This window comes from Dipodomys merriami, unplaced genomic scaffold (genome assembly GCF_024711535.1).
Source record: "Dipodomys merriami isolate MVZ:Mamm:240054 unplaced genomic scaffold, mDipMer1.0.p SCAF_92, whole genome shotgun sequence".
In the NCBI taxonomy this organism is placed as follows: domain Eukaryota; kingdom Metazoa; phylum Chordata; class Mammalia; order Rodentia; family Heteromyidae; genus Dipodomys; species Dipodomys merriami.
Window position 1 is genome coordinate 4,938,266 of NW_027206535.1, and position 24,438 is coordinate 4,962,703.

Below are 24,438 nucleotides of genomic sequence, written 5' to 3' on the forward strand. Positions count from 1 at the left end.
GCTGGGGAATCGAACCCAGGGCCTCATGCATTGCAAGGCAAGTGCTCTACCAATGAGCCACCTTCCCAGCCCCGGGACTCTTATCTTTAATAAACCACCAGAAAACTGGAAGTAGCTCTGTAGCTCAAGTGGTAGAGTACTTGCCTTGAGCTGAAGAGCTGAGGGATAGCACACAGGCCCAGAATTCAAGCCCCACAACTGACAAATGACTTTTTTTTCATCTACACTTTAGGGGTATGTGGGTATAACGTCTTGGGACCATATGCAAACATTGTCCATTCACATATTTTGGGGGAAGAAAGGTTAAAATTATCTTATGCTATGGGGAAAAGTGTATAGATTGGGGGAGAGAGGGAAACAGAAACCACAAGCAGAATATTTATACATTTATTTATAATGAAATTATGGTATAATTATTTACAACATATAGGAAACCAGAGGGTAAGTTTGTACAAAGCCAGCCTGCAAAGTATTCAAATGTGCAAAAATGACAGTTCAGTATCTCAAACTACTTCTGGTTCAGCAGACTAGCTTCTTCACTTTCACACATCAATATTTGATACAAAAAAGTTCTTTTGGCAAAACCTGTAATGCCAAGAAAAAAGGACAAGTTGCAATTTCAGTCACTAAGTCCACCATCCTATTGAGCGTTGTCCAATCTCTCTATTTTAGCTGCAACCAGTTCTCAGAGAGACAGACCACTGTGTTTCATTTCTGTGATGAGTTCTGACCAGCTTTAAAAAAGTCAAGTAGTTTCTTTGACCCAGCTGAAGACAAGGAGCATATAAGAGCAATAAAATTAGCAATGGCTATCGAGACAAATGTGCCTTAAAGTGCCAGCTTTGGATCATCCCAATAAAAAGACAATGAAAAAATAGCTTCATTTTTCTATTCAGGATCCAGCTGTATCCAATGATCTTAAATTAGTAAAACAGCATTTTCACAACAGAAAGTACCCAAATGAAATAGGAGTAAGGATCTTAAAAGTACTGCAAGGAAAGGATGATCTTAAAAATCACTTCCCCACTAATAAATAGTAAGGCTGTTTATAACAATTTATTATTAAAATTGACCCAACAGTCTTAGATACAAATAAACTTTGTGTCAGAGTTGAGGCTATTCATCTGGAAAAAACTGGACCAGGTCAAAACATATATGGGAATAACCCTGCTGTAATGCTTTGTTGGACAAGCACATTTCACCAACTATTAAAAAGCTTGAGACAAATTTGTGATTCTAAGTAAATTTTAACAGATGTTATGCCACTGCAGAAACAAGAATTTAAAAAAAAAAAAAAAAAAAAGAATGAAACCCCAATAGCAAGGGGACGCTGCATGTTTAACTTCAGCAAAGGTCCAAAAATGGCTCCTTGTATAGGCCCCAGAGTCTTGTTAAATCAAATGCATGCATTATTGCTAAGAAGAATCACCAAAGGTCAAAACTCTGTTCCATTGTTTCCTAGGGGGCCATCCAGAATGGCATCTGTTGTTTAGCTCGTGGTTGTGACGAAGGGTATTGATATCCCAAACTCCAGCCCTGTGGAAAACTACTTGCATTTTTATGACCTCCATGTTCCTCCTCTTCATCAGATGAATCTGCAGCATAAGCTACTAAGCCAAATCCCTTCTCTGTAGTCTTCATCTTCTTGGCTGGATAATCTAAAATAGAGGAAAAACAACCCCAACCCATTCCCCACAAAAGGAAAAAAAAGAGATAATACCATAAATTCGTTAATTAAAAAAAAGATGTTAATTTTAAGTGGTTAGTTGGACACCATTTTGAGGTCACAGGGTCAATGGTCACCCAACGTTGAAGATCACGCGAAAAACAGCACCAGCATCAGCAAATGTGAATCCACCAGAACCATGTAAGAAAACAGAGAAAAAAGAAAAAACACAAAAAAAAAGAAAAAAAAGAAAAAAAAAAAGAAAAGTTAGCAATTGAGTCTCTGGGAGCTACATTTCACCTTTAGAGTTAAAAGAAGAAAAGACGGAACTATTTTTTCTTCTCCTCATTTTTATTATGACTATAAGCAAAGAACAAAAATGACCCAATGTACTCCCTAATAAGATACAGAAATCTGTGATGCTATTAACAACTACATGGGAAGTTGTGGCTCAGCTCCTAATACAAAGTCTGTATCAGTTTAGGTAGGCAGATAACATAACAGAACTTTTAAATTAGTTTTTTTTGGCGGGGGGAAGGGAGTTGGTCATAGGGCTTGAACACAGGATGCTATCCCTGAGCTTTTTCACTCAAGACTAGTGCTCTATGACTGAGCCACAGCACCACTTCTGGTTTTCTGGTGGCTAACTGTACATAAGAGTATCACAAACTTTCCTGCCTGGGCTAGTTTCAAACTGTGATCCTCAGATCTCAGCCTCCTGAGTATCTAGGATGACAGGTTTGAGACACCAGTGCTTGGCAAATAAGCTACTTATTATCAGTAGTTATTCCCTAGGGTTTTAATGCCATTGACACTCATAAAAAGTAAAGTGACTGACTTTTCTATACACTGGTTGGAAATAAAAGACTGTGTGTCCTTACAAAAAAAAGAAAAAGTATTCTCATCAGCCAGTAGATTATAGAGGATGGATTAAATACCTGAAGAACATCAGGTCAGAAAACTAACAGCTTAAGATCAATCCTACTTAGTTGCTTCCCTATTCTCCCAGCTACACCTTACTCACCATGGCTCCCTGTTAAGGTCCCAGACCCATTCCTTTCATCAGAATCCGTTTTTATTCCAGTCACTGGAAAGGCTGGTGGAGGCATCAACTGCCTGTTAAAAGACATGAAATTTTCTTTTAGACAACTTCAATTTTTAACTTATTGAGTAGGTAAGTTATATAATAACAAAACCTACAGGAAATCAAGTTTACTTTAACCATTGATATGGACCCTTTCTATCTTTCCTCCTACTCGCACCCTCTCTATAATCTATTAACTTTACCTACATCAACAGGCTGTTGTAGAACTCAGCTCCTTATAAAGGCTAATATAAAAATGCAACAAAGGTGATTCAAGTCCTCCATTTATGATATTCTATAATCCTAAAGGGGAAAAAAAGGCTTCTTGTGTAACAATTTTTACTGCCTATTCTTACCAAAATGGCCATGAAAAGGAGAATGTATGAAAAGGATTGAATTATTCAAGATTGAGCTTAACTATTTCTTAGTAAAAGGTATATCATATTTTTCACTATTCTACCACTTACAACAAACAGGATCTTTTTTTTTGGCCAGTCCTGGAGCTTGAACTCAGTGAATGGGTACTGTCCCTGAATTGCTTCTGCTCTACCACTTGAACCACAGTGCCACATCTGGCCTTTTCTGAGTAGTTTATTGGAGATGAGCATCTCATACACTTTCCTGCCTCAGCTGGCTTCAAATCTCAAGGCTCAGACATCAGCCTCCTGAGTAACCAGGATTACAGGCATGAGCAACCAGTGCCCAGCAACAAACAGGATGTTATTTGATTTAAATAAATTATTTCCATTTCTGAATACCCATAACAATGATCACTACTTGTAGTAAAGGTACAAATAATTTATATGTATTTGTCTTATTATTCCAACTTACCTGTCCCTCTCTCGCTCTTTGCCTGAGGAACTTGCTGGCTTCGATCCTGCGCCTTCAATCTCATTCTGACTGGAGAAGCCTGTACCTAAATTAGTCATATGAATGGGTCCATGCTATGAGCAGAAAAATACAGTGGCATTAGCAAATCTACAACTGCTGCATTGACTTTAGCTCCTTAATGTAACTGTCAAGTGCCTCATCTCTTTTGATAAATTACAATACGTTAAGCCATATTAAGTATTCTTTGGGATTTGGAGTGTAACTAATCAGGGTAGGAATTATTTTCTCTTCTACAGGTTTTAGTCAGGGATAGTAGAATTCATTTAATTTCAACTGGCTGCCCATAACTCAACTGGTTCATATAAACCTACTTATATAAACTGAAAAATGCTGTGGCTTACAGAATGCCTCAAAAGATTATGGTAAACCAGAAAACAAAAGTGCTTCTTCTAATAAAACTGAACAAAAATGTCTGATTTTTTTGGTAGTGCTAGGGATCAAATCCAAGCCCTCCTGAATCTCTGTCAAGAGCTCTAGCACTGAGCTATACCCCTAGCCCTTAATCTAAACTTTAGTGAATGATTATGTTTATAAATATGTATATGAAGTGAATAATTCCAGTTCTGGCAGTTTTATTTCTTGGGGTGGGTCAGAGCTGAGAAATTAACCCCTTTCTTCTTTTTTTTAAAGGATGCAAAGAGTACACAATTTGAAAATCAAGGTATAAATACAAACCACAATGTTTGTACATTGATAGCTTTCGGTGAATTGTGTAGAGAAGAATTATCAGAGGTTTGTCAAGAATCTGCTGTCTGATTAAGAGAAAGCAGAAAATTCTATAGAACTCCTAGACATTAATCATGGGAGACTTCTCTCTAGATAGAACATGTTCCATTTTATCACACTGACCCCAAAGACAAAACCTACCCAAAGAGAATTATCCTGGCTTTAAATAAAATAAAATCCTAACCTAGATTCCAGAAAGCAGAGCTTCTAGCATTAGGACAGCTGACACTGATGTAAACTCATCTTTCTTTAATCTGAGAACACAATATGGGTAAGATAAAGAAAGTGAGACAAGCTGGGAGCATGTGGCTCATGCCTGTAATCCTAGTTAATCAGGAGGCTGAGAGCTGAAGATCATGGTCGAAGCTAGCCCGGGCAGGAAAGTCTGTAAGACTCTTATCTCCAATAAACTACTCAACAAAGCTGGAAGCAGTGCAGTGGCTCAAGTGGTAGAGCACTAGCCTTTAGCCAAAGAAACTCCGGGAGAGTGCCCAGAGTTCAAACCCAGGACCAGCCAAAAAAAAAAAAGTGAGACAAAGTATTTTATTTAACCTGGTATCCAAGAAGTCCAGATTCCCGTTCATCTGGCAGCTCCTCTGTGAATCGTCTCTTCTGTGACTGGGGCTGAGTTGGGAGTGGGGGCTGGGGCTGAGGTCCAGCAGGCAAGGCAGTTTTGACAGGAGCAGCAGGAAGAAAAGGACCACCCAATGGACTCTGGGACCAAAACAAATAAAGGAGGAACAAAATATGAGACTGGCCTACTAATGAGCTAAGTAAAGAAAGATTAGAATACACCAATACTAAGTAGCATATGAATATTTTACAGTTTTTCTCCTGGCTAAAAATTACTACCAAACCTTCCCATCTTCACTTTAGAGTAACAAATTGAAAATCCATTATTTATTTAGTGATTTAGATGCTCAGGAAAACCTTTTGAGCAACATTTCAGGTAATTAGAATAAACATGACCACTAACAAACAAAATATTTTAGGCATTTAGCTGGGCACAAGTGGCTCAAGCCTATGATCCTAGTTAAGATCTGAGGGATCACAGTTGGTAGTAAGCCTGGAAAATAAAGTAAGACTTATTCTAACAAACTACTAAAAAAGTAGAGCTGTGGCTCAAGTGGTAGAGTGCCAGCCTTGAGCAAAAGCAGCACAGGTAGAGTGCCAGCCTTGAGCAAAAGCAGCACAGGGACAGTGCCCAGGCGCTGAGTTTAAATCCCAACACCAAAATCAAGAAAACAGAACAAAAAAAAGCACTTACTTATTTTGTTGTTTGGGGGTTAGGTTTTTGGCTTAACCTCAGGGTCTGGGGAACCTCTTGGAACTTCCTGCCTAGGTTGGCTTCAAACTGTGATGCTTAGATTTCTGGTTCCTGAGCAGCTAAGATTACAGGCACGAGCCACCAGTATATATAACTAGTGTTTTAAGAAGTTGTTTCACCGGGCAGCAGTGGTTCATTCATGCCTGTAATCGTAGCTACTCAGGAAGCTGACATCTGAGGATTTCGGTTCAAAGCCAGACTGGGCAGGGAAAGTCCGTGAGACTCAACTCTAATTAACCACAAAAAAAACCAGAGTGGCGCTGTGGCTCCAGTGGTAGAGTGCTTGCTTTGAGCTGAGGAGCTGAGAGACAGTGCTCAGACCAAGTTCAAGCCCCAAAACAACAACAACAGAAGTTGTTTCAAGGGCTGGAAATATGGCTTAGTAGTAGAGTACTTGCTTAGCACGCATGAAGCCCTGGGTTCGATTCCTCAGTACCACATAAATAGAAAAAGCCAGAAGTGGTGTTGTAGGTCAAGTGGTAGAGTGCTAACCTTGAACAAAAGCTCAGGAACAGTGCTCAGGCCCTGAGTTTGAGTCCCAGGACTGGCAAAAAAAAAAAAAAAAAAGTTTCAAAAAGGAATACAGATGATCAAAACTCTATAAAGAAAAGAAACAAGAAAAAAAAGTCTGTATTATCATCAATAACAAGTAGCTAACACTTACTGACTGGATGATCTTACTTGAAATTTTTATCTAGATAGGCCAGTTTATATCCCTAAACTTCAGCAATCTACACCCTACTCCTTAACCCATTCAGCCACATTGATTCCCAATAGTAAAAAAGTTGCAAAACTATACATGTCTAAACATAAACAGAATTTAGCTCATAAGCCCTTTCTTTGTTCCAAACTGTGCCATCTTTTTCAGTGCTCACAGCCCACAGGTAAGTAAGCTGGGCAATGGTTTGAGGCTGCAGTTTACTGGCATGGATACACTATGAGAGGTCCACAAAGAAGAGTCTGCTATGTAATGTACGGGAAAACAAAGGAGGGTGTAACAATGCTCGATAGAAAATGTACTCATTACCTTATTCGTGTAACTATAACTTCTCTGTATACAGTATGTATGTATGTATGTGTATATATATATATATATATATATATATATGATATATATGTGTATATATAACATAAATATTTAAAAGAATCTGCTATAAATCCCTTACCGTGCTGTCATTCTCTTTCTTCCCTGCCTGCAAGTTTTTTGGGTTTTTTTGTGTTTTTTTTTTGTGGGTGTGGAGCCTGAACTCTGGGCCTAGGAGCTGTACCTCAGCTCTTCAGCTCAAGGCTAGCACTCTACCACTTGAGCCACAGCACCACTTCTGGCTTTTTCTGCTCATGTGAAACCCAGGGCCTCATGCATGCAAGGCAAGCAGTCTACCATTGAGCCACCTTCCCAGCTCTGCCTGCAAATATTGTACATAACTCATCCAGACATGCTAGACATCTGAATGTTTACATTCTCTCTGTGGTGCTGTGGACAAAACCCAAGATCTTACACATTAGGCAAGTACTCTTACCACTGGGCATATCTAGCCCCTACATTTAGATTTTCTTTTTCTTTTTTTTTTGTTGGTCATGGGGTTTGAACTCTGGGCCTGGGTGTTATCCCTCAGCTCTTCAGCTCAAGGCCAGCTCTCTACTACTTGAGCCACAGCACTACTTCCAATTTTCTGGTGGTTTATTGAAGCTAAGAGTCTCACAGACTTTCCTGCCCGGGCTGGCTTTGAACCGCCATCCTCAGACCTCAGCCTCCTGAGTAGCTAGTGGCATGAGCCACAGGTGCCCAGCTTAAATTCCTATTTTCTTATGTAATGTTTCTAAGATTAGAACTGCTAACTCAGTTCCAAGCACTAGGAGGAGTGCTGTAGAACAGCCTCCTTTTCATGGACCATTACACTACAAAGCCAAGGGCAGACAAAATGTGATTCTGACTGAGCACAGTTCTATTTACTCATTCATTTAGGCATTGTCTATGGGTGCTTCTGTGCTATAATAATAGTGAAACAATTTATAGATTTCATTGCCCCTAAAACCTAAAATATTTACTATATGACTTTTACACAAAGTCTCTTGATCACTACTTTAAATAATGACCAGAGCCAAGATTTATGAAACAAACTATGTACTTTGGGAAGACTTAACATATATACATACTAATCCAAAGCAGTCACTTAGGTTAGTAGTGAGAACACAGAAAAGTAGGGAAAAAAAACAAAACTCATGTCATGCATTTCTGGAATGTTACCCATTTTCCCTTACCAGTTTCCTAAGTTCAGTGATAGCAATGTTCCATATCCTAGAATCCTACCTGTCCAGTACTAGCTGGAGGATGCACTTGTGTTATCGGGTATTGTGTTGGCACAGGTGGGACTCCAGTAGGTAATGCTGGCAAGACTCCAGGTGCCAGTGAAACAGCTGGTGGCACTATGCTTGGTACTCCATAAGGAGGTTGAACTGGCTGCTGAGGAGGGGGAACAACAGGGTAACCAGACTGATAGCCATTGGATGGATAATATGGTGGTTGAGGAGGGACACTACTTATAGCAGAGGGTTGTGTATAGCCTGAGGGGGGAAGAAAAAAAGTGTTTAATCAGCTGCAGCAGAATGAGACATTTTATCTGAATATTAAACAATATCTAGGGGAGAAAAATACTGAGGCATGAATGGCTTTCCAAATTACCCTACATCGAAGAGAACATTATTAGTACCCTGGCACAGTTAGTCTAGCCTCAAGTATCAGTTATAAACAAGTATCACTAGCAAAATATTTTTGAACACTTCAAGACATACACACCTGGTAAAGGTACAGCAGTATTAATTTGATTCACAAATCTAGAGTATTCAGCATGAACCTGGAAAAGGGAAAACAAGTTAATATGGGATATGGCCAACTGACTACATATACTATGTATTAATATCCTAATATAATAATTCTAGTAAGGAATTAAGCATTATTTCCAGTGACTCCCCAATCAATATTTGAATAAGGCAGATCAGTTACTACTAAGACAAATTTTGGGACTCAGAAACATGAATAATCCTAAATTCTCTAAAACCAGACTTAATTCTACGATACAAAGTCACTTGGAAAGCCTTCGAAATTTAACAATTAGGAAATTTCTATATTGTTAGTATACCTGCCAAGAGGAGTGTGGCTTAGTGGTAGAATAACTGCCTCACATGTATAAAGCCCTGAGTTTGCTTCCTTAATACCACATAAACAGAAAAGGCCAGAAATGCTAGCCTTGAGCAAAAGAACTGCAGGGACAGTGCCCAGGGCCTGAATTCAAGTCCTAAGACTGGCAAAAAAAAAAAAAAAAAAAAAAAATCACTCATTTGTATTTCCCATAGGACATGACCACCAAGAGCTCTCAGTTTAAGATTTAAATATTTTCTCTAGTCCATTAAATATAAAAAGATGACTGAGGAAGTTACCTGGTAAATCAGGTTTTTATATACAGAAGCAAACACTAGTTTCACAGGAAGGTACCATTAAATACCAAAGAACCCAAGGTTGAATCTGATTTCCTTTAGGTGCTACTGCAATAATTCTCTGGCTTCAACTTTGTTATTTGTTTATAGAATTAAAAAGAGTACTACCAATCTCAGCTACTTCTGAAGTTTTTGAGTTCAAGGCAACAACATGAGATCCTGTCTTGAAAGAAAATGTAAGAGGAAACAAAAGAAAATCAATGTCCCTTAAAGCAACGCTATTTGGCTTTGTACTGTTACAACTCTATTCTTTTTTTTTTTTTTTTGTCGGTCATGGGGCTTGAACTCTGGGCTTGGACATTATCCCTCAGCTCTTTAGCTCAAAGTAAGTGCTCTACTGCTTGAGCCACTTCTGGTTTTCTGGTGGTTTATTGGAGATAAGAGTCTCTCGGACTTTCTTGCCCAGACTGGTTTTGAACCTTGATCCTCAGCTCTCAGCCTCCTGAGTAGCTAGGATTACAGGCATGAGCCACTGGCGCCTAGCTACAACTCTATTCTTTAGACTGGAGTTATGCCAATAAGAGCTAAAGAATATTGGTATAACCTTCAAGAAGCTAGGAAAGAGTATAAGCTGGTTTGTCTCTCAAAGACTACAGAAGGGGGAGGGCATGGAAGTGCATGTTTATAATCACCTGAGAGGTGGGAGGTTTGGTCAGGAGAATGCCAAAAATGAGGCTAGCCGTGGCAATTTAGTAAAACCCTGTCTTAAGATAAAGTAAAACAAGTGGACGATAGCTCAATGGTGAAGAAATTCCGTATAATGCATGAGACCCTAGAGTCAATCCTCAGTAAGGTCAAAAACAATGTAAAAAAAAAAAAAAAAAAAAAAGGAGGGGGGAGGCTGGGAAGGGATGTGAAGGGTAAACCAAAGGAGGAGGCTGCAATGCTTGGTAAGAAATGTACGCATTATCCTGCCCATGTAATTGTAACCCCTCTGTACAATATGTTCACAAATAAAATTAAATTAAATTAAAAAAAAAAAGGGAAAAGGCAACTCAGTGATGAAAAGCATGTATGGTCTCACTACCAACACAGTACACAACACACACACCAACTCACTGTTTGCAAGAGATTCTCACAAAGCTTCTTGGCAGCAGCCAGGCCTTCTGGTTTGGGATGACTATAAAGAAATACAATCATAAATCAACTGAGTGAAAAGTAAAGGATGAAGAACTGTACTTTCACTTTTCATGCTGCCTTATAATTTTTTTTAGCATACTCATTGCAGCTCAAGTTCTAGGCCTCTGAAGTCATAAAAAGGTCTCCGATGGCATAAGGATGAGACCTGAGGGTTGTGGTTCAAAGACAGTCCGGGCAAGAAAGCCTGGGAGACTCTTACCACCAGAAAGCTGGATGTGGAGCTGAGGCTCAAGTGGCATAGCACTACTGGTGAGCCAAAAAGCTTAAGGCCCTGAGTTCAAGCCCTAGTACTAGCAAAAACAAACAAACACATATCATTACTCCAAATATTTACTGGTATCTTTCAAAAAAAAATTAAAGCTCACTACAGAAAGGCACAGCCCCAGTGTGACCAAATAAGCATATCACTAATAAAAACCTTTAAGGTATAAAACCTATCAATAAGCCAGGCACTGGTGGTTACACAGGAGACAGCCAGACTGGTCAGGAAAATGAGACTCTTAATCTCCAATTATCCACTATAAAACCAAAAGTAAGCTGGCTCAAAGTAGTGGACTATCCTTGAGCAAAAGAGCTCAGTGACAATGCCCAGGTCAAATTCAAGTCTCCCAATAGAACAACAAAAACAAAAGCCCTATCAGTATCACTGGAGGCTTAAATGAAAACTATTTTAGTTAATTAGAGATCACTTTGTAATTGCATACTTTGGAAGTGGCGCTGTGCTCAAGTGGTAGAATGCTCAATTTGAGCTGAAGAGCTCAGGGACAAGGCCCAAGCCCTGAGTTCAAGCCCCACGACAAAAAAAATTCCTTTATAATTGCATACTTTTATGAAAGCTAAGGATTTAAATACAGGCACAATTCAATCTCCTATTTTAATTATTTATAAAGTGATTTATTTTCTCATTTCTTTTGAACCACTGCAGCATTACTATCAAAGAGACAAGGATTCAAATGTCCTCTAGCCTTATCCATGCATACCTGATATAAATATACATAGGTTCAAAAGCTTCTCGACCCGATGCTGGCTCAATGCAGCCTGAACCTTTGCCCCGTAGGAAGACTTTGGCACCTGTTTCAATCTGAATGTGCTGCAAATAGGAGCAGCCTGGACCTTCCACCTTCTCTTTAACGTTGAAAGTGGGCACAGCATGTTCTAGACCCACAAATAATTTATCTTGAACATAATGCATCTGTAGAACACAATAACTTGATTAAAAAGACACATCATCAAATTCCTAATCTTGTGAAAAATTGTTATACAAAATACTTTAATAAAGCAAATACTTCCATAAGGATCTCCTACAACTGCTGTCATATCTATCAAGAAGCTTAACAGTGGGCTGGGAAGGTGGGTCAGTGGTAATGCTTGCCTTGCATGCATGAGGCTTGATTCCTCAGTACCACATAAGCAGAAAAAAGCTGGAAGTAGCACCGTGGCTCAAGTGGTAGAGCATTAGCCTTGAGCTAAGGATCTGAGGGACAGCGCCCAGGAGCAGAGTTCAAGCTCCACGACTGACAAAAAACGATAAATAAAAATAAGCTTAATAATTTTTTTTTTCTGATTCTAAGTGCTGGTGGCTTACATCTGCAATCCTAGCTACTCAGAAGCCAGCCTGAGCAGAAAAATGTCCCTGAGACACAACCAACCACTCAAAACCTGGAAGTGATGCTGTGGCTCAAAGTGGTAGAGCCTTGAGCAAGAACTAAGGGACAGAACCCAGGCCCTAAGTTCAAGCCCAGGACTGACAGAAAAAAAAACAAAAACAAAACGAACAAAAAAACTTGATGAAACATCTTCATCTTTTGATGGAACATGATCTAGCTATATAGCCCAGGTGGACTTAAAACTTACAATCCTGGGCTGGGAAGGTAGCTCAGTTGTAGAGTGCTTGCCTTGCATGCTTGAGGCCCTGGGTTAAATTCCTTAGCACCACATAAGCAAAAAGAAAAAAAAAGCCGGAAGTGGCGTTGTGGCTCAAGTGGTAGAGCACTAGCCTTGAGCTGAAGAGCTGAGGGACAGCTCCCAAGCCCAGAGTTCAGGCCCCACGACCAGACCCCCCCCCCCAAAAAAAAAGACAAAAAACTAACAATCCTGTAACCTCAACCTTTGAAATGTTGCAGTTACAATTCCACAATTCCTGGCGTTCAAGGAGCTTAATCCTAAAGTACTACTTAGTAGTAAGAGTACTTGCCTAATATGTACAAGGTTCTGGCTTTGATTCCCAGTACCAAAAATAAAATAAAAAGTAAGTCTTGATGTTCATGTACCTATATTACCTACAAAGTCAATAAAAGATATTGAATAGAAAAAAAATCCCAAGAACCAATTTTAAGGACACAAATATACTCTTCTCAAACTGAACCAAAAACTGTAGCTTCCAATATACTACAAAGTTGGAATAGAATGTTGGGTAGTACAGTCAGCCCTGAGATTTTCTCCAATGAGGGCTGCTCTCTCTAACCCTTTTATCTAGGAGGAGTGTATCAGCGAAGTCTTGCTTCATCAGACTCAGCCTTCTTGGTCCTCCAGTTACAACCAAGTTTACAATAAAAATAAAGACATTATCTTTATATGACACAATGTACATAACCCTTAATCTATCAATACACTATCTAGATTATACCAGTATGAAGATATTATGTACCCGTATTTTTTTTCTTCTTATGTACTAATTAACACACATCATTTTTACAGAAATAACAATCTCTCAACAAGACATACCCCTGACTGGAAAGGAGGCTTCTGGCTAACAGCTGGAGACAGCTGAGCAATGGGTGCTGGTTGGTGATAGACAGTGACTGTTGCACCATTAAAAGTTGGACTTGTTCCTGTAGCTGCTTTCACTACTCCATTGGTGATAATTTCTTTTATTCGGTTTACAGCTCCTACGATAAAACAAGACAGTAGATACTATAACAAAGAATCGAATGAACTGACTAGTGCCCAAAGATAAAGATAGGCCAAAGTTCAATTTTCAAGTATTAATCCATCAGTAACTAAATATGTGGCTCCCCACTTCTCTAACCACCAGCCACTAGCCTGCAGTTAATAAACAAGAGTCCTAACAGCTATCAAAAAAAGTTAATGGAAGTCTGGAGGTATAGCTCAATTGACACTTTGTTGATCTGTTAGGCACAGCCTAGCACGTGGTTCTTCTCAAGTGACATGTGAGCCAAAATTATTACTTACTGTCCACTAATTCCCGTGTCTGGCCCTGAACATGAAGATACAAAGGACGATCCCTATAAAGAGAAATACAAGAGTCATCAAGTCTTTTTGCATTAAGATTTACAAATAAGAAAAAAGGACTATTGCTAAGAACATGGCAGTATAACTTTTCCTGTTAAAGGTTAATGGGAAGCTGGGCATCAGTGGCTCACACCTGTAAACCCTGCTACTCAGGAGACTGAGATCTGAGGATTGTGGTTCAAAAAGCCAGCCCAGGCAGAAGAATCCATGACTCTTATCTCTGATAAATTACCAAAAAGCCAGAAGCAGAGCTATGGCTCACTTGGTAGAGTACTAGCATAGAGGGAAAAAAAATCTCAGGGACAGCATCTAGGCCCCAGGCCCTCAGTTCAAGCCCCAGGACCAGCCCATGCACCCCTGCCCCCAAAAAAGCCAGGCGCTGGTGGCTCATGCCTATAATCCTAGTTCCTCAGGAGGCTGAGATCTAAAGATCACGGTTCAAAGTGCCTTGAGCTGAAGAGCTCAGGGACAGCACTCAGGCCCAGAGTTTAAGCCCCATGACCAACAAAAAAATACGTAAATAATAAAATAATAAGGTAGTGGGAAGTTGGGTGCCAGTAGCTTATATCTCTGAACCAAGCTTCACAGAAGCTGAGCTCTGAGATCCTAATCTTCAATTAACCAGCAAAATGTCAAAAGTGGCTATGGCATAAGTGGTAGAGCGCTAGTCTTGAGCACATAAAGCCAATATGAGTGCTAGTCCCGCCAGATGCCGGTGGCTCACACCTGTAATCCTAGCTATTCAGGAGGCTGAGATCTAAGGATCGCAGTTCAAAGCCAGCCCGGGCAAGAAAGTCCATGAGACTCTTATCTCCAATAAACCACTAGGAAACCGGAAGTGGTGTTATGGCTCAAGCGGTAGAGCGCTTGTCTTGAGCTGAAGAGCACAGGGACAGTGCCCAAGCCCAGAGTTGAAGCCCACGACCGACCAAAAAAAAAGAGTGCTAGTCCCTGAGTTCAAGTCCCCATACCACCTTGACCTCAGACAAAAAACACGAAATGTGAGTCATTGGCCCAATCTTTCCCAAACCAGAGGACAAGCAATACGCACCCAGGTCCCACTTTAGCTTTCTCCTCAGTAGTCATGAATCTCCCTCGTGTTGACACAGCAGCTCCACTAAGTCTGCTAATCTAAAGAGAAAACAGTGTATAAAAAGATGGTGTCCAAATATCAAAAAATCGTATCATGCTCCATATATACATAAAATTATGTGATAAAAAGTAAAAATTTGGAGCTGGGAATGTGCCTTAGTGATAGAGTGCTTGCCTAGCATTCATGAAGCCCTGGGTTCCTCAGTACCACCTAAACAGAAAAAGCCAGAAGTAGCACTGTGGCTCAAGTGGTAGAGCGCTAGCCTTGAATAAAAGAAGCACTTGAATAAAAGGGCACTGGCACTGTCCCTGAGTTCAACCCCAGAACTGGCAAAAAAAAAAAAAAAAAATTGAGTATCAATGGTAGATAAACTTTTCTCGCCCCCATTCACTCAGTCCATTCAGTAAGGTAGGAATGAATTTTCTCCCAAATCTGAAATATTTTATCCATCAAACCAACCCAAGAAATTCACCCATATGTGTTCATCTTCCTCTACAATTCAATCTAATCAGGGCCTGGGCACTGTCTCTGAGCCTTTTCATGTTTAAGGCTAGCACTCTACCACTTGAGCCACAACTCCACATTCAGCTTTTTGAGGGTCAAATGGAGATAAAAGTCCCATGGACTTTTCCTGCCCAGGCTAGCTTTGAACAGCGATCCACAGGTTTCAGCCTCCTGAGAAGCTAGAATTATAGGCATGGGCCACTGGTGTCTAGCTCAGTCTTGATTTTAATTATGACCCCAACCCACTGATAAATGTTTGACTCCTGGCTTGTGTGTAGAAGTCTTTTTTTTCTCTTTGTTGGTTGCGGGGCTTGAACTTGGCCTGGGCACTCTCCCTGAGCTTTTTCGCTCAAGGATAGCACTCTTGTACTCTACCACTTTGAGTCACAGTGCCACTTCCAATTTTCTAGGGGTTAATTGGGAATAAGAGTTTCATGGACTTTCCTGCCTGGGCTGGCTTCCAACCATAATCCTCAGGTCTCAGCCTTCTGAGTAGCTAGGATTATAGGTGTGAGCCACCAATGCCTAGTCAGAAGTGAATTTATTTGTTACCTTCCCCACAAAAGTCCCAATTCTTCCATACCTCATCTTGAGTCTGTCCTCGTGTGAGCAAGTTCCTACATGTGAGAGGCACATCATTGATTTCCACTTCAGCAACTACCAGGTCATCTTTGCTTTTATTGCTAGTTAGGCCTTTGCCAGGAGCCTGAAGCTACAAGAAAAGAAAACAGAAAGAAATTAAATTAGTAGAGCTTGATTTCAAAGCCTTATAGTCTCACTTAGCTTTTTGCTCATATTTAGCAGTCTACCACTTGATACTTCTGTTCTTTAGCTGAAGGTAAGTCACTGGCATTTATGTATCAACCAAGATCTCAGCCTTCTGAGTAGTTAGCGATTATAGGTGTGAGCCATGCTCCTAGAAGAAAAACAAAATTTTTTTGGTGCCAGTCCTGGGGCTTGAACTCAGGGCCTAAACTTCTTTTGTTTAAGGCTAGCACTCCATCACGTTAGCCACAGTGCCACTTCCGGCTTTCTCTGTTTAAATGGTACAGAGGAATCAAACCCAGGGCTTCAGGCAAGGTAGGCAAGCACTCTACCACTAAGACATTCCCAGCCCTTGGCAGCAATACATATATGTACCATATACTACATAATTTACCTATATGCATATAGATATATGCCTGCTGTAGGGCTTGAACTCTGGGCCTTCAAAATATTTTTCTCTTTTTTTTTAGGTCCGGTCATGGGACCTGAACTCTGGGCCTGGGTGCTGTCCCTCAGCTCTTCAGCTCAAGGCTAGCACTCTACCACGCTCTACCACTTGAGCCACAGTGCCACTTCCGACTTTTTTCTTTTTGCTTATGTGGTACTGAGGAATCAGACCCAGGGCCTCATGCATGCAAGGCAAGCGCTCTACCACTGAGCCACCTTCCCAGCCCCTAAAAAGTCAGGAGACTTTTTTTTTGCCAGTCATGGTGCCTGAACTCTGGGCCTGGGCGCTGTCCCTAAGCTCTTCTGCTCAAGGCTAGCGCTCTACCACTTGAGCCACAGCACCACTTCCGGCTTTTTTTCTGCTTATGTGGTGCTGAGGAATCGAACCCAAGGCCTCATGCATGCAAGGCAAGCACTCTACCACTGAGCCACCTTCCCAGCCCTATTTTTGTCTTTTTTGAGAGGTGCTTAGGAATGATCCTAGGGCCGTGGTGCATGCAAGTAGGCAGTCTACCAGTGAACCACATCACCAGCCCTTGTTTTTTGAGATGAGGTCTCACTATGTAGCCCAGGTTGGCCTTTCAGATTCTGGTATGAAAGACATATACCGCTGGGCAATGGTGGCTCACGCCTGTAATCCTAGCCACTCAGGAGGCTGAGATCTGAGAATTTCGGTTCAAAGCCAGCCTGGGCAGGAAAGTCCATGAGACTCTTTTCTCCAATAAACCACTAAGAAACTGGAAGTGGTGCTGTGGTTCAAGTGGTAGAGCGCTTGCCTTGAGCTGAAGAGCGCAGGGACAATGCCCAAGCCCAGAGTTCAAGCCCCACAACCAACCAAAAAAAAAAAAAAAGGAAAGAAAGAAAGACATATACCACCAGACCCTGACATTTAATGTATTTGGTCATACTTAAACAGCTCAATGACAGCGCCCAGGCCCAAAGTTCAAGCACCACAACCAAAAAGAAAAAGAAAAAGAAAACAAATACTAAAAAAAAGACATCAAGGTTGGTGCTGGTGGCTCATACCTGCAATCCTAGCTACTCAGGAGTCTGAGATCTGAGGATTGTAGTTCAAAGCCAGCCAAGGCAAGGAAGTCCATGAGACTCATCTCCAATTAACCACCAAAAAGCCAAAAACGGAGCTGTGGTAGAGTGTGAGCCTTCAGCTGAAGAACTCAGGGACAGTATCCAGGCACCAAGTTCAAAGCCCATGACTGACAATTAAAAAAAAAAAGATAATGAAGTACAAAGAGTTAACATGGCTATTATCAGATTTTTTTCTAATCATGGCCTTTTACATTTTTTTCTTTTTCAGGTAATTCCTTATTATGTACCTCAGATTGGCCTCCAATTCAACTTTTTAGCTCAGCTTCCTGAATGCCAGGATTATACGCAAGTATTATTATGCTCAGCAATATATAGGGTATTTTTTTGGGGGGGGGGCATTGGTCATGGGGCTTGACCTCTGTGCCTGGGTGCTGTCCCTCAGCTCTTTAGCTCAAGGCAAGTGCTCTACCAGTTGAGCCTCAGCGCCACTCCCAGTTTTCTGGTGGTTAATTGGAGATAAGTCTCACAGATGTTCCTGCCCAGGCTGGCTTTGAACGTCAATGCACAGAGCTCAGCCTCCTGAGTAGCTAGGATTACAGGCATGAGCCACCACCACCTGGTTTGTTTTCATTTTAAACAAAAAACAAAACAGTACTAGAGTTTGAATTCAAGACCCTCACATTTGTTCAGCTGGTATTCAAGTGTTACCCTACTACTTGAGCCACGCCTCTAGACCTGGTTTTGATCAGCAGTCTTCTGAACTAAGATTATATGTGCGAGCCACCAGAGTCTAGCCTGTATGCATTTTTATGGGCCACATCATTACTAAAACTATGGAAGGTATAACCTCCAAAAGGAAAATTAAAGGCCTAAGTTAGAATGCTGCCAGCTGAATCTGCTGACTTTACATGTAAAATATAGGTAGAAAGAATACACATGACCCATATACCTTATACCAATTAAACTGTCTTTGTACAGACATGGTCACAAAATATTCAATTTAACAAATTCCATGCTTGTTATGGCTTCAAAAACCCTTCTATTACATAAAACATTCTATCACTGTTATGAAAAAGAGAATAGACCAAAAAAAAAAAACAAAAAAAACACCTAAAGGATCCTCTGTGGTTTCAATTTAAACTACAACTAACTTGCCTGTTGAGTGTGAGCTGGAAAAAGTTTTAAAGATTACCTTATTTTTTTCCTTTTCTTTTTTTTTTTTTGTCAGTAGTGGGGCAACTATGGGGCTGGGCCACGGGGCCACTTTTGGTTTTCTGGTGGTTAATTGGAAATAAGAATGCTACAGACTTTCCTGCCACACTGGCTTTGAACCTCAATCCTCAGATCTCAGCCTCTGGAGTAGCTAGGATTATAGGCATGTGTACCTGGAGCCCGGCCTAAGATTACCTTCCTTTCTGTTTTTGGTTTTTTTTTTTTTTTTTGGGGGGGGGTCCGGTCGTGGGGCCTGAACTCTGGGCCTGGGCGCTGTCCCTCAGCTCTTCAGCTTAAGGCTAGCGCTCTACCACTTGAGTCACAGTGCCACTTCTGGGTTTTTTTTCTTTTTTGCTTATGTGGTGCTGAGGAATCGAACCCAGGGCCTCATGCATGCAAAGCAAGAACTCTACCACTGAGCCACTTCCCTGCTCAAAGAAGGTTACATAGACTTCAAACACTGGATACATTTGAAGACTTACATTTGATAATTACTACAGTAGACAGTATAAGTATTTATTACAAATGAGAAAACTGATGTCAAAGCCTTATAATCAGTTTCTGGGGATGCAGGGTTTCAAACCCAGGTAATTATGATTCTAAAGCCAGTATTTATATATACCATGTAGCCTCTTACTTAGTTCAACTTTCATTTTAAAGTGTGTGTGTGTGTGTGTGTGTGTGTGTGTGTGTGTGTGTGTGTGTGTGTGTGTGTGTGTGTGTGTGTGTGTGTGTGTGTGTGTGTGTGTGTGTGTGTGTGTGTGTGTGTGTGTGTGTGTGTGTGTGTGTGTGTGTGTGTGTGTGTGTGTGTGTGTGTGTGTGTGTGTGTGTGTTCACCAGTACTAGGGCTTGAACTCAGGGCCTGGCTACTGTCCCTTAAGTTTTTTGTTCAAGGATATGCCTTACTCCTGGCTGTTTGCTAGTAAACTGGAGATAATATTTGTTTGCCAGAGCTGGCTTTGAACTGTGATCCTCAGATCTCAGCCTCCTAAGTAGCTAGGATTACAGGCCAGAGCCATCAGTGCACAGCTAAAGATCATGTTTTGTTTTTTTTTCCCCCCCTTAGTCATGGGGCTTGAACTCTGGGCCTGGGTGCTGTCCCTAAGCACTTCAGCTCAAGGCTCTACCACTTCAATCACAGCAGCACTTCCAGTTTTCTGGTGGTTAATTGGAGATAAGAGTATCAGACTTTCCTGCCCGGGCTGGCTTAGAACAATGATCCTCAGATCTCAGCCTCCAGAGTAGCTAGGATTACAGGCGTGAGCCACCAGCACACAACTAAAGATCAACTTTTAAGAAAAAGATAAATCGGGGCTGGGAAGGTGGCTCAGTGGTAGAGCCCTTGCCTTGCATGCCTGAGGCCCTGGATTCGATTCCTCAGCACCACATAAGCAAAAAGAAAAAAGTCAGAAGTGGCACTGTGGCTCAAGTGGTAGAGAACTAGCCTTGAGAAAACAGTTCAGAGAGAGCACTCTGGTTATAAGTTCAAGCCCCAGTACCTAAACAAAACCAAAAAAAAAGTCTTTATTACTCAGGTAGCATTCCATATTTGTTTGGGGGGGATGAGAAGGAGGGAAGAGGCTGGGGAGAGATGGATAGATTTATCACTAGATAGATCTATCTAGCTAGCTGTTCGAGTATTAACTTCTAACAACCTATTCTATTTAGATCTGTATCCAGAGATATTATTTCCATGTGGATTTCAAAGAGACTTCCACCTGGCAGGAAACCACTACCACTGAACTATATCCTAACCCTATTAATATGCTTTTAATTTTTCATTATAGACCTTAGAAATATTTGTACAATTGACTTATAAAATCTTTGCAAGCCACAGAAATATACTTAAAGCAGTGCTTGGAAGGTTGAAGCCAGAGGACTGAATTTAAGGCCAGCTTGTGCTACATAATGATTTTCAGCCTAGACTAGGCAATGTTAAGACCCTTCCCCCAAATCCTAAAGTGTGTATGTATAGAATTTCAAATTCACAGTCATGTGTGTATTTAGCTTTTGTCTAAAAGCTCCAGAAAGGTGTTTCATGTAAGTGATAAACACTTACTGGATTAAATTAAAATTTGCATCCTGTAGTATCTATGAAAAGATAAGTACAGGGGGGCTCAGTGGTAGAGTGCATGCCTTGCATGCATGAGGCCCTGGGTTCGATTCCTCAGCACCACATAAGCAGAAAAAAAAAAAAGGGGGGGGGAGTAAGTACAGTGTTGTAAAATAAGTGATAATTTTGAGGGTTTTTTTTTGTTTTGTTTTGTTTTGCCAGTCTCGGGGCTTGAACTAAGGCCTGGGCATTGTCCCTTAACGTTTTTGCTCAAGGCTAGTTAGTGTTCTACCACTTGAGCCATAACTCCACTTGCAATTTTTTTGGTAGTTAACTGGTAACAAGAATGTATCACATGAGCTGGGAAGGTGGCTCAGAGGTAGAGCGCTTGCCTTGCATGCCTGAGGCCCTGGGTTCAATTCCTCAGCACCACATAAGCAAAAAGAAAAAAAAGCCAGAAGTGGCGCTGTGGCTCAAGTGGTAGAGTGCTAGCCTTGAGCTGAAGAGCTGAGGGACAGCGCTCAGGCCCAGAGTTCAGGCCCCAGGACCAGACCCCGCCCCCCCCAAAAAAATACAACTTTAATAAATTAGTATACAGATATGTATAGGTAGAGAGATACAACTATAGGTATATATGTTTATTAAATGGCTTTAAGCAACATTATGGACAGAACTACAATACATGGGTGAGGCAAACTATTTGGTCCATAAACGTAAACAGCCCAATTAAAATGGTCTCACAAAAAACGAATTTATGAAAAAAATACCTGAAATGTTCCAAAACTAAACAATGTTTAAATTATTGTACCAGTTTTCTCCTTCACCTACAGGAATAATTATGAAATCAGATGACATAACTGCTACAAAAATTGCATTTAACTAGGACTCTTTGACTTTTAATACCTTCTCGGCAGTATTCTGAGTTGGTTTCAGCTTCCCTTTGGCCATGAGCATGGCATTGATCTTGGCAGCCACAGCAGCAGCGGCATCCAATGCTCCTGAGGGAGCAGCTGTGGCACCCCCAGGAGTTCCCCCACCGGTGACCTCTCCACCTGGGGCCGCTGGCGGGAGAAAGAGAAGGGGAGCAGGAGCCGGTTGGTCCCATTTGCTGCGGCGCCTACAGGTAGGAGAAAGAAAGTATTTGGCCCTAAAACCTTCAATCTATAGTATTCTTCATTTACTATGTCCAAGTCCGACTCTCCATCGTTTCCCATTATCTACTTCTGAGTCTCCTGCCAAGCCTAAAATTCCCATCTCTCTTTTAAACAAGTACAGCTGCCACTCTCCCACATATTTCACTTATTTCCCCAGAATCTACTTTTTTTCCCCGTCACGTCCATCAAAAAAAACGCACACAGGGTCCCGGTTCGCCCTCGCTCTGGCCTTCACTCTAAGTCGCCCTTCTAAAGGTGCCTGGTTTTTCCTCCACCCTCAGATCCTCGCCGGCCCTTTACAGCGGCCCGAAGCCGGTTCAAAACCCTACGCCCCGAGAAGTGCGGCCTTCCTGTAGGTACGCTTCCTATTTTAGTGTTCCTCCACCCACTGGCAAATTCCCGCGGTCCCGCTGTTCCTCCCGCGTCCCCGTGCTCGCCCCGACTCCCTCGCCGGCGAAGCTTTACCCGCCAGCTCCAGGATGTGTCGCGCTCCCCGCGGACATGGCGACGGGCTCGACTCCACCACCCGCCAACTACCTCACTACCCGTCTCCCGTCACTTCCGCCCTCATGCCCTTACGCACAGCCTCTTCCGGTCGTGAAGCAGGGCGCATCCGGTAAAACTCTCGATTTCGATTGGACTCTTGATGATTTAAAGACGTCTGACGTGGTAACTGAGACCACGTAAGGGATGACTTTCCGGCTGGCTTCTTGCCCATAAGAAAGATGTCTGCAATACCTAATTTCAAAGAGAACGCCGGACTAGAAGAATCCATCTTTATTGTGGGCAGGTTAGACAAAACGCTTGAGTACGGAAATTTCATGGCTTGCCAAAATTTGTTTGTGTGGAAATTGAACCTGTGGTTGGGGTGGGGGGTGGGAGGGGAAATCCCGCGGCTCTTGCCCACTTCGCGTTTCAGCTACTTTTTCCTCTCGGAAAAGATCGTTTCAAAAGTTATTCCAATGATTTCTCTATTTGTTTTCTGTTTTTTAATCTCTATACAGCTGGCAGGGAATATGAACGTGTGAGTGTGAATCCGCCGCAGGGCCAGCTATTCTGGGACTATCTTTGTAGCCAGGGATGATAAGTTATGTAATGACCAAAGGTCAAAAGAAAATATGCTCAAGTTGTGGGGCATTGAAGGAATGGAAGTTGGGCCAGCGGGTTGAGGGCCGGGGAAGTGTCGGGAGAGTGTGGGCTATGAAGCTGCTGCTTCTTGGGAGGATGAGAGCGGGGCAGTACTTACTGTCGGGCTGGCTAAGAAATCTTCAGTGCTGAGGAGTTTGATTCTGGACACCAGAGGTTTCCAGCATCTTAGCGTAGCAAGGAATCAATCTATAGCGGAATGAGTTTTTTTTTTTTTTTTAAATAGCATGAAGTCCGGAGCCAGTGACTCATTCCTGTAATCCTAGCTACTCGGGAGGCTGAGATCTGAGAATCTCAATTCGAAGCCAGCCAAGCCCCGTGGCGACGGGGGTGGGGGGTGGGGGGTGGGGGGTGGGGGGGTAGAAGATGGAGGGAGGCAGAGGGAGGGAGAGCAATTTTTCAAAGATGTTTATGGTCCAATATGTTTAGCAGAATGTAAATCCATTTAAAAGCCAATTTTATAGTATAGCCCCATCAGCATTTAATAATACTGCCTGTATCCTCTATGAAATGGCATACACAGTTACTATGTGAATCCGTTGCATTGATGTATGTGTTTCTTTGTTTTACAATAGCTACAGTTTTAATGTTATATTTTTTTTTTCTTTGGCATATTGTGACAGATTTATTTTCCAAAATGTTGACTTCAACTACCTTGTTTCCTTTTGCCTCTTCTCCAAAAACAATGTTGTGTGCTGGTTTCTCCAAAAACAATGCTAACTAGCTCATCCTTGTAACCCTAGCTACTCAGGAGACTGAGACTTGGAGGATGGCAGTGTGAGGCCAGCCTGGGCAGAAAATTCTACCAGACTCTTTATCTTTTAATCACCAAAGTGCCAGACTGGAGGTGTGGCTCTAGTGATAGTGCACTAGCCCTCTGAGCCAGGAGGGCACAAGCCTGGATTTCAAGCTCCAGTATTGATCATAGATAGAGGTTTTTGGTTTTGATTGGTTTTTAAATTTTTTATTATTATAAAGGTGATGTATAGCTGGGTGTTGGTGGCTCACACCTATAATTCTAGCTACTCAGGAGGCTGAGATCTGAGAATCACAGTTCAAAGCCAGTTTGGGCAGGAAAGTCCCTAATACTCTTATCTCCAATTAACTTCCAGAAAACCAGAAGTGGCACTGTGGCTCAAGTAGTAGAGCACTAGCTTTGAGCTGAAGAGCTGAAGGACAATGTCCAGGCCCAGAGTTCAAGCCCCATGACTGACCCCCTTCTCCCCCCCAAAAAGGTGATGTACAGAGAGGTTACAGTTACATAATAAGGTAATGCATACATTTCTTTTTCAATGTGACTCTTTCCTCTCTCATTTTTCCCTCATTTCCCAATTCATAAATTGTGTTTTGATTTTTTTTTTTGTTTTTTTGGGGTCCGGTCGTGGGCCTGAACTCTGGGCCTGGGCGCTGTCCCTCAGCTCTTCAGCTCAAGGCTA

At 41.7% G+C, this 24,438-nt stretch overlaps 1 protein-coding gene and 1 non-coding gene across 5 annotated transcripts; both read right to left on the reverse strand.

Moving 5' to 3' along the window:
• Nucleotides 1-371: 371 nt before the first annotated feature.
• Nucleotides 372-22,398, reverse strand: LOC138821458 (KH homology domain-containing protein 4). 4 transcript variants are annotated; one of them, XM_070013697.1, is made up of 15 exons: nucleotides 22,322-22,398; nucleotides 21,606-21,819; nucleotides 15,762-15,890; nucleotides 14,633-14,712; nucleotides 13,522-13,574; nucleotides 13,054-13,217; nucleotides 11,310-11,521; nucleotides 10,249-10,309; nucleotides 8,492-8,549; nucleotides 8,006-8,259; nucleotides 4,920-5,081; nucleotides 3,582-3,694; nucleotides 2,691-2,782; nucleotides 1,555-1,658; nucleotides 372-585 (listed from the first exon to the last, which is right to left on the reverse strand). In XM_070013697.1, the coding sequence occupies exons 1-15, from the start codon at nucleotides 22,357-22,359 to the stop codon at nucleotides 550-552; spliced, it is 1,770 nt and encodes a 589-aa protein (XP_069869798.1). In that variant the 5' UTR covers nucleotides 22,360-22,398; the 3' UTR covers nucleotides 372-549. The 4 variants fall into 4 exon arrangements, with proteins under 4 accessions (XP_069869798.1, XP_069869796.1, XP_069869800.1 ...); XM_070013695.1 differs by having other exon boundaries at nucleotides 372-1,658; XM_070013698.1 differs by lacking the exons at nucleotides 372-585; nucleotides 1,555-1,658 and having other exon boundaries at nucleotides 3,582-3,666.
• On the reverse strand, nucleotides 12,734-12,862 carry LOC138821647 (small Cajal body-specific RNA 4). The gene has a single exon (XR_011370173.1). It is a non-coding gene; the product is annotated as a small Cajal body-specific RNA 4 (non-coding RNA).
• Nucleotides 22,399-24,438: the final 2,040 nt, after the last annotated feature.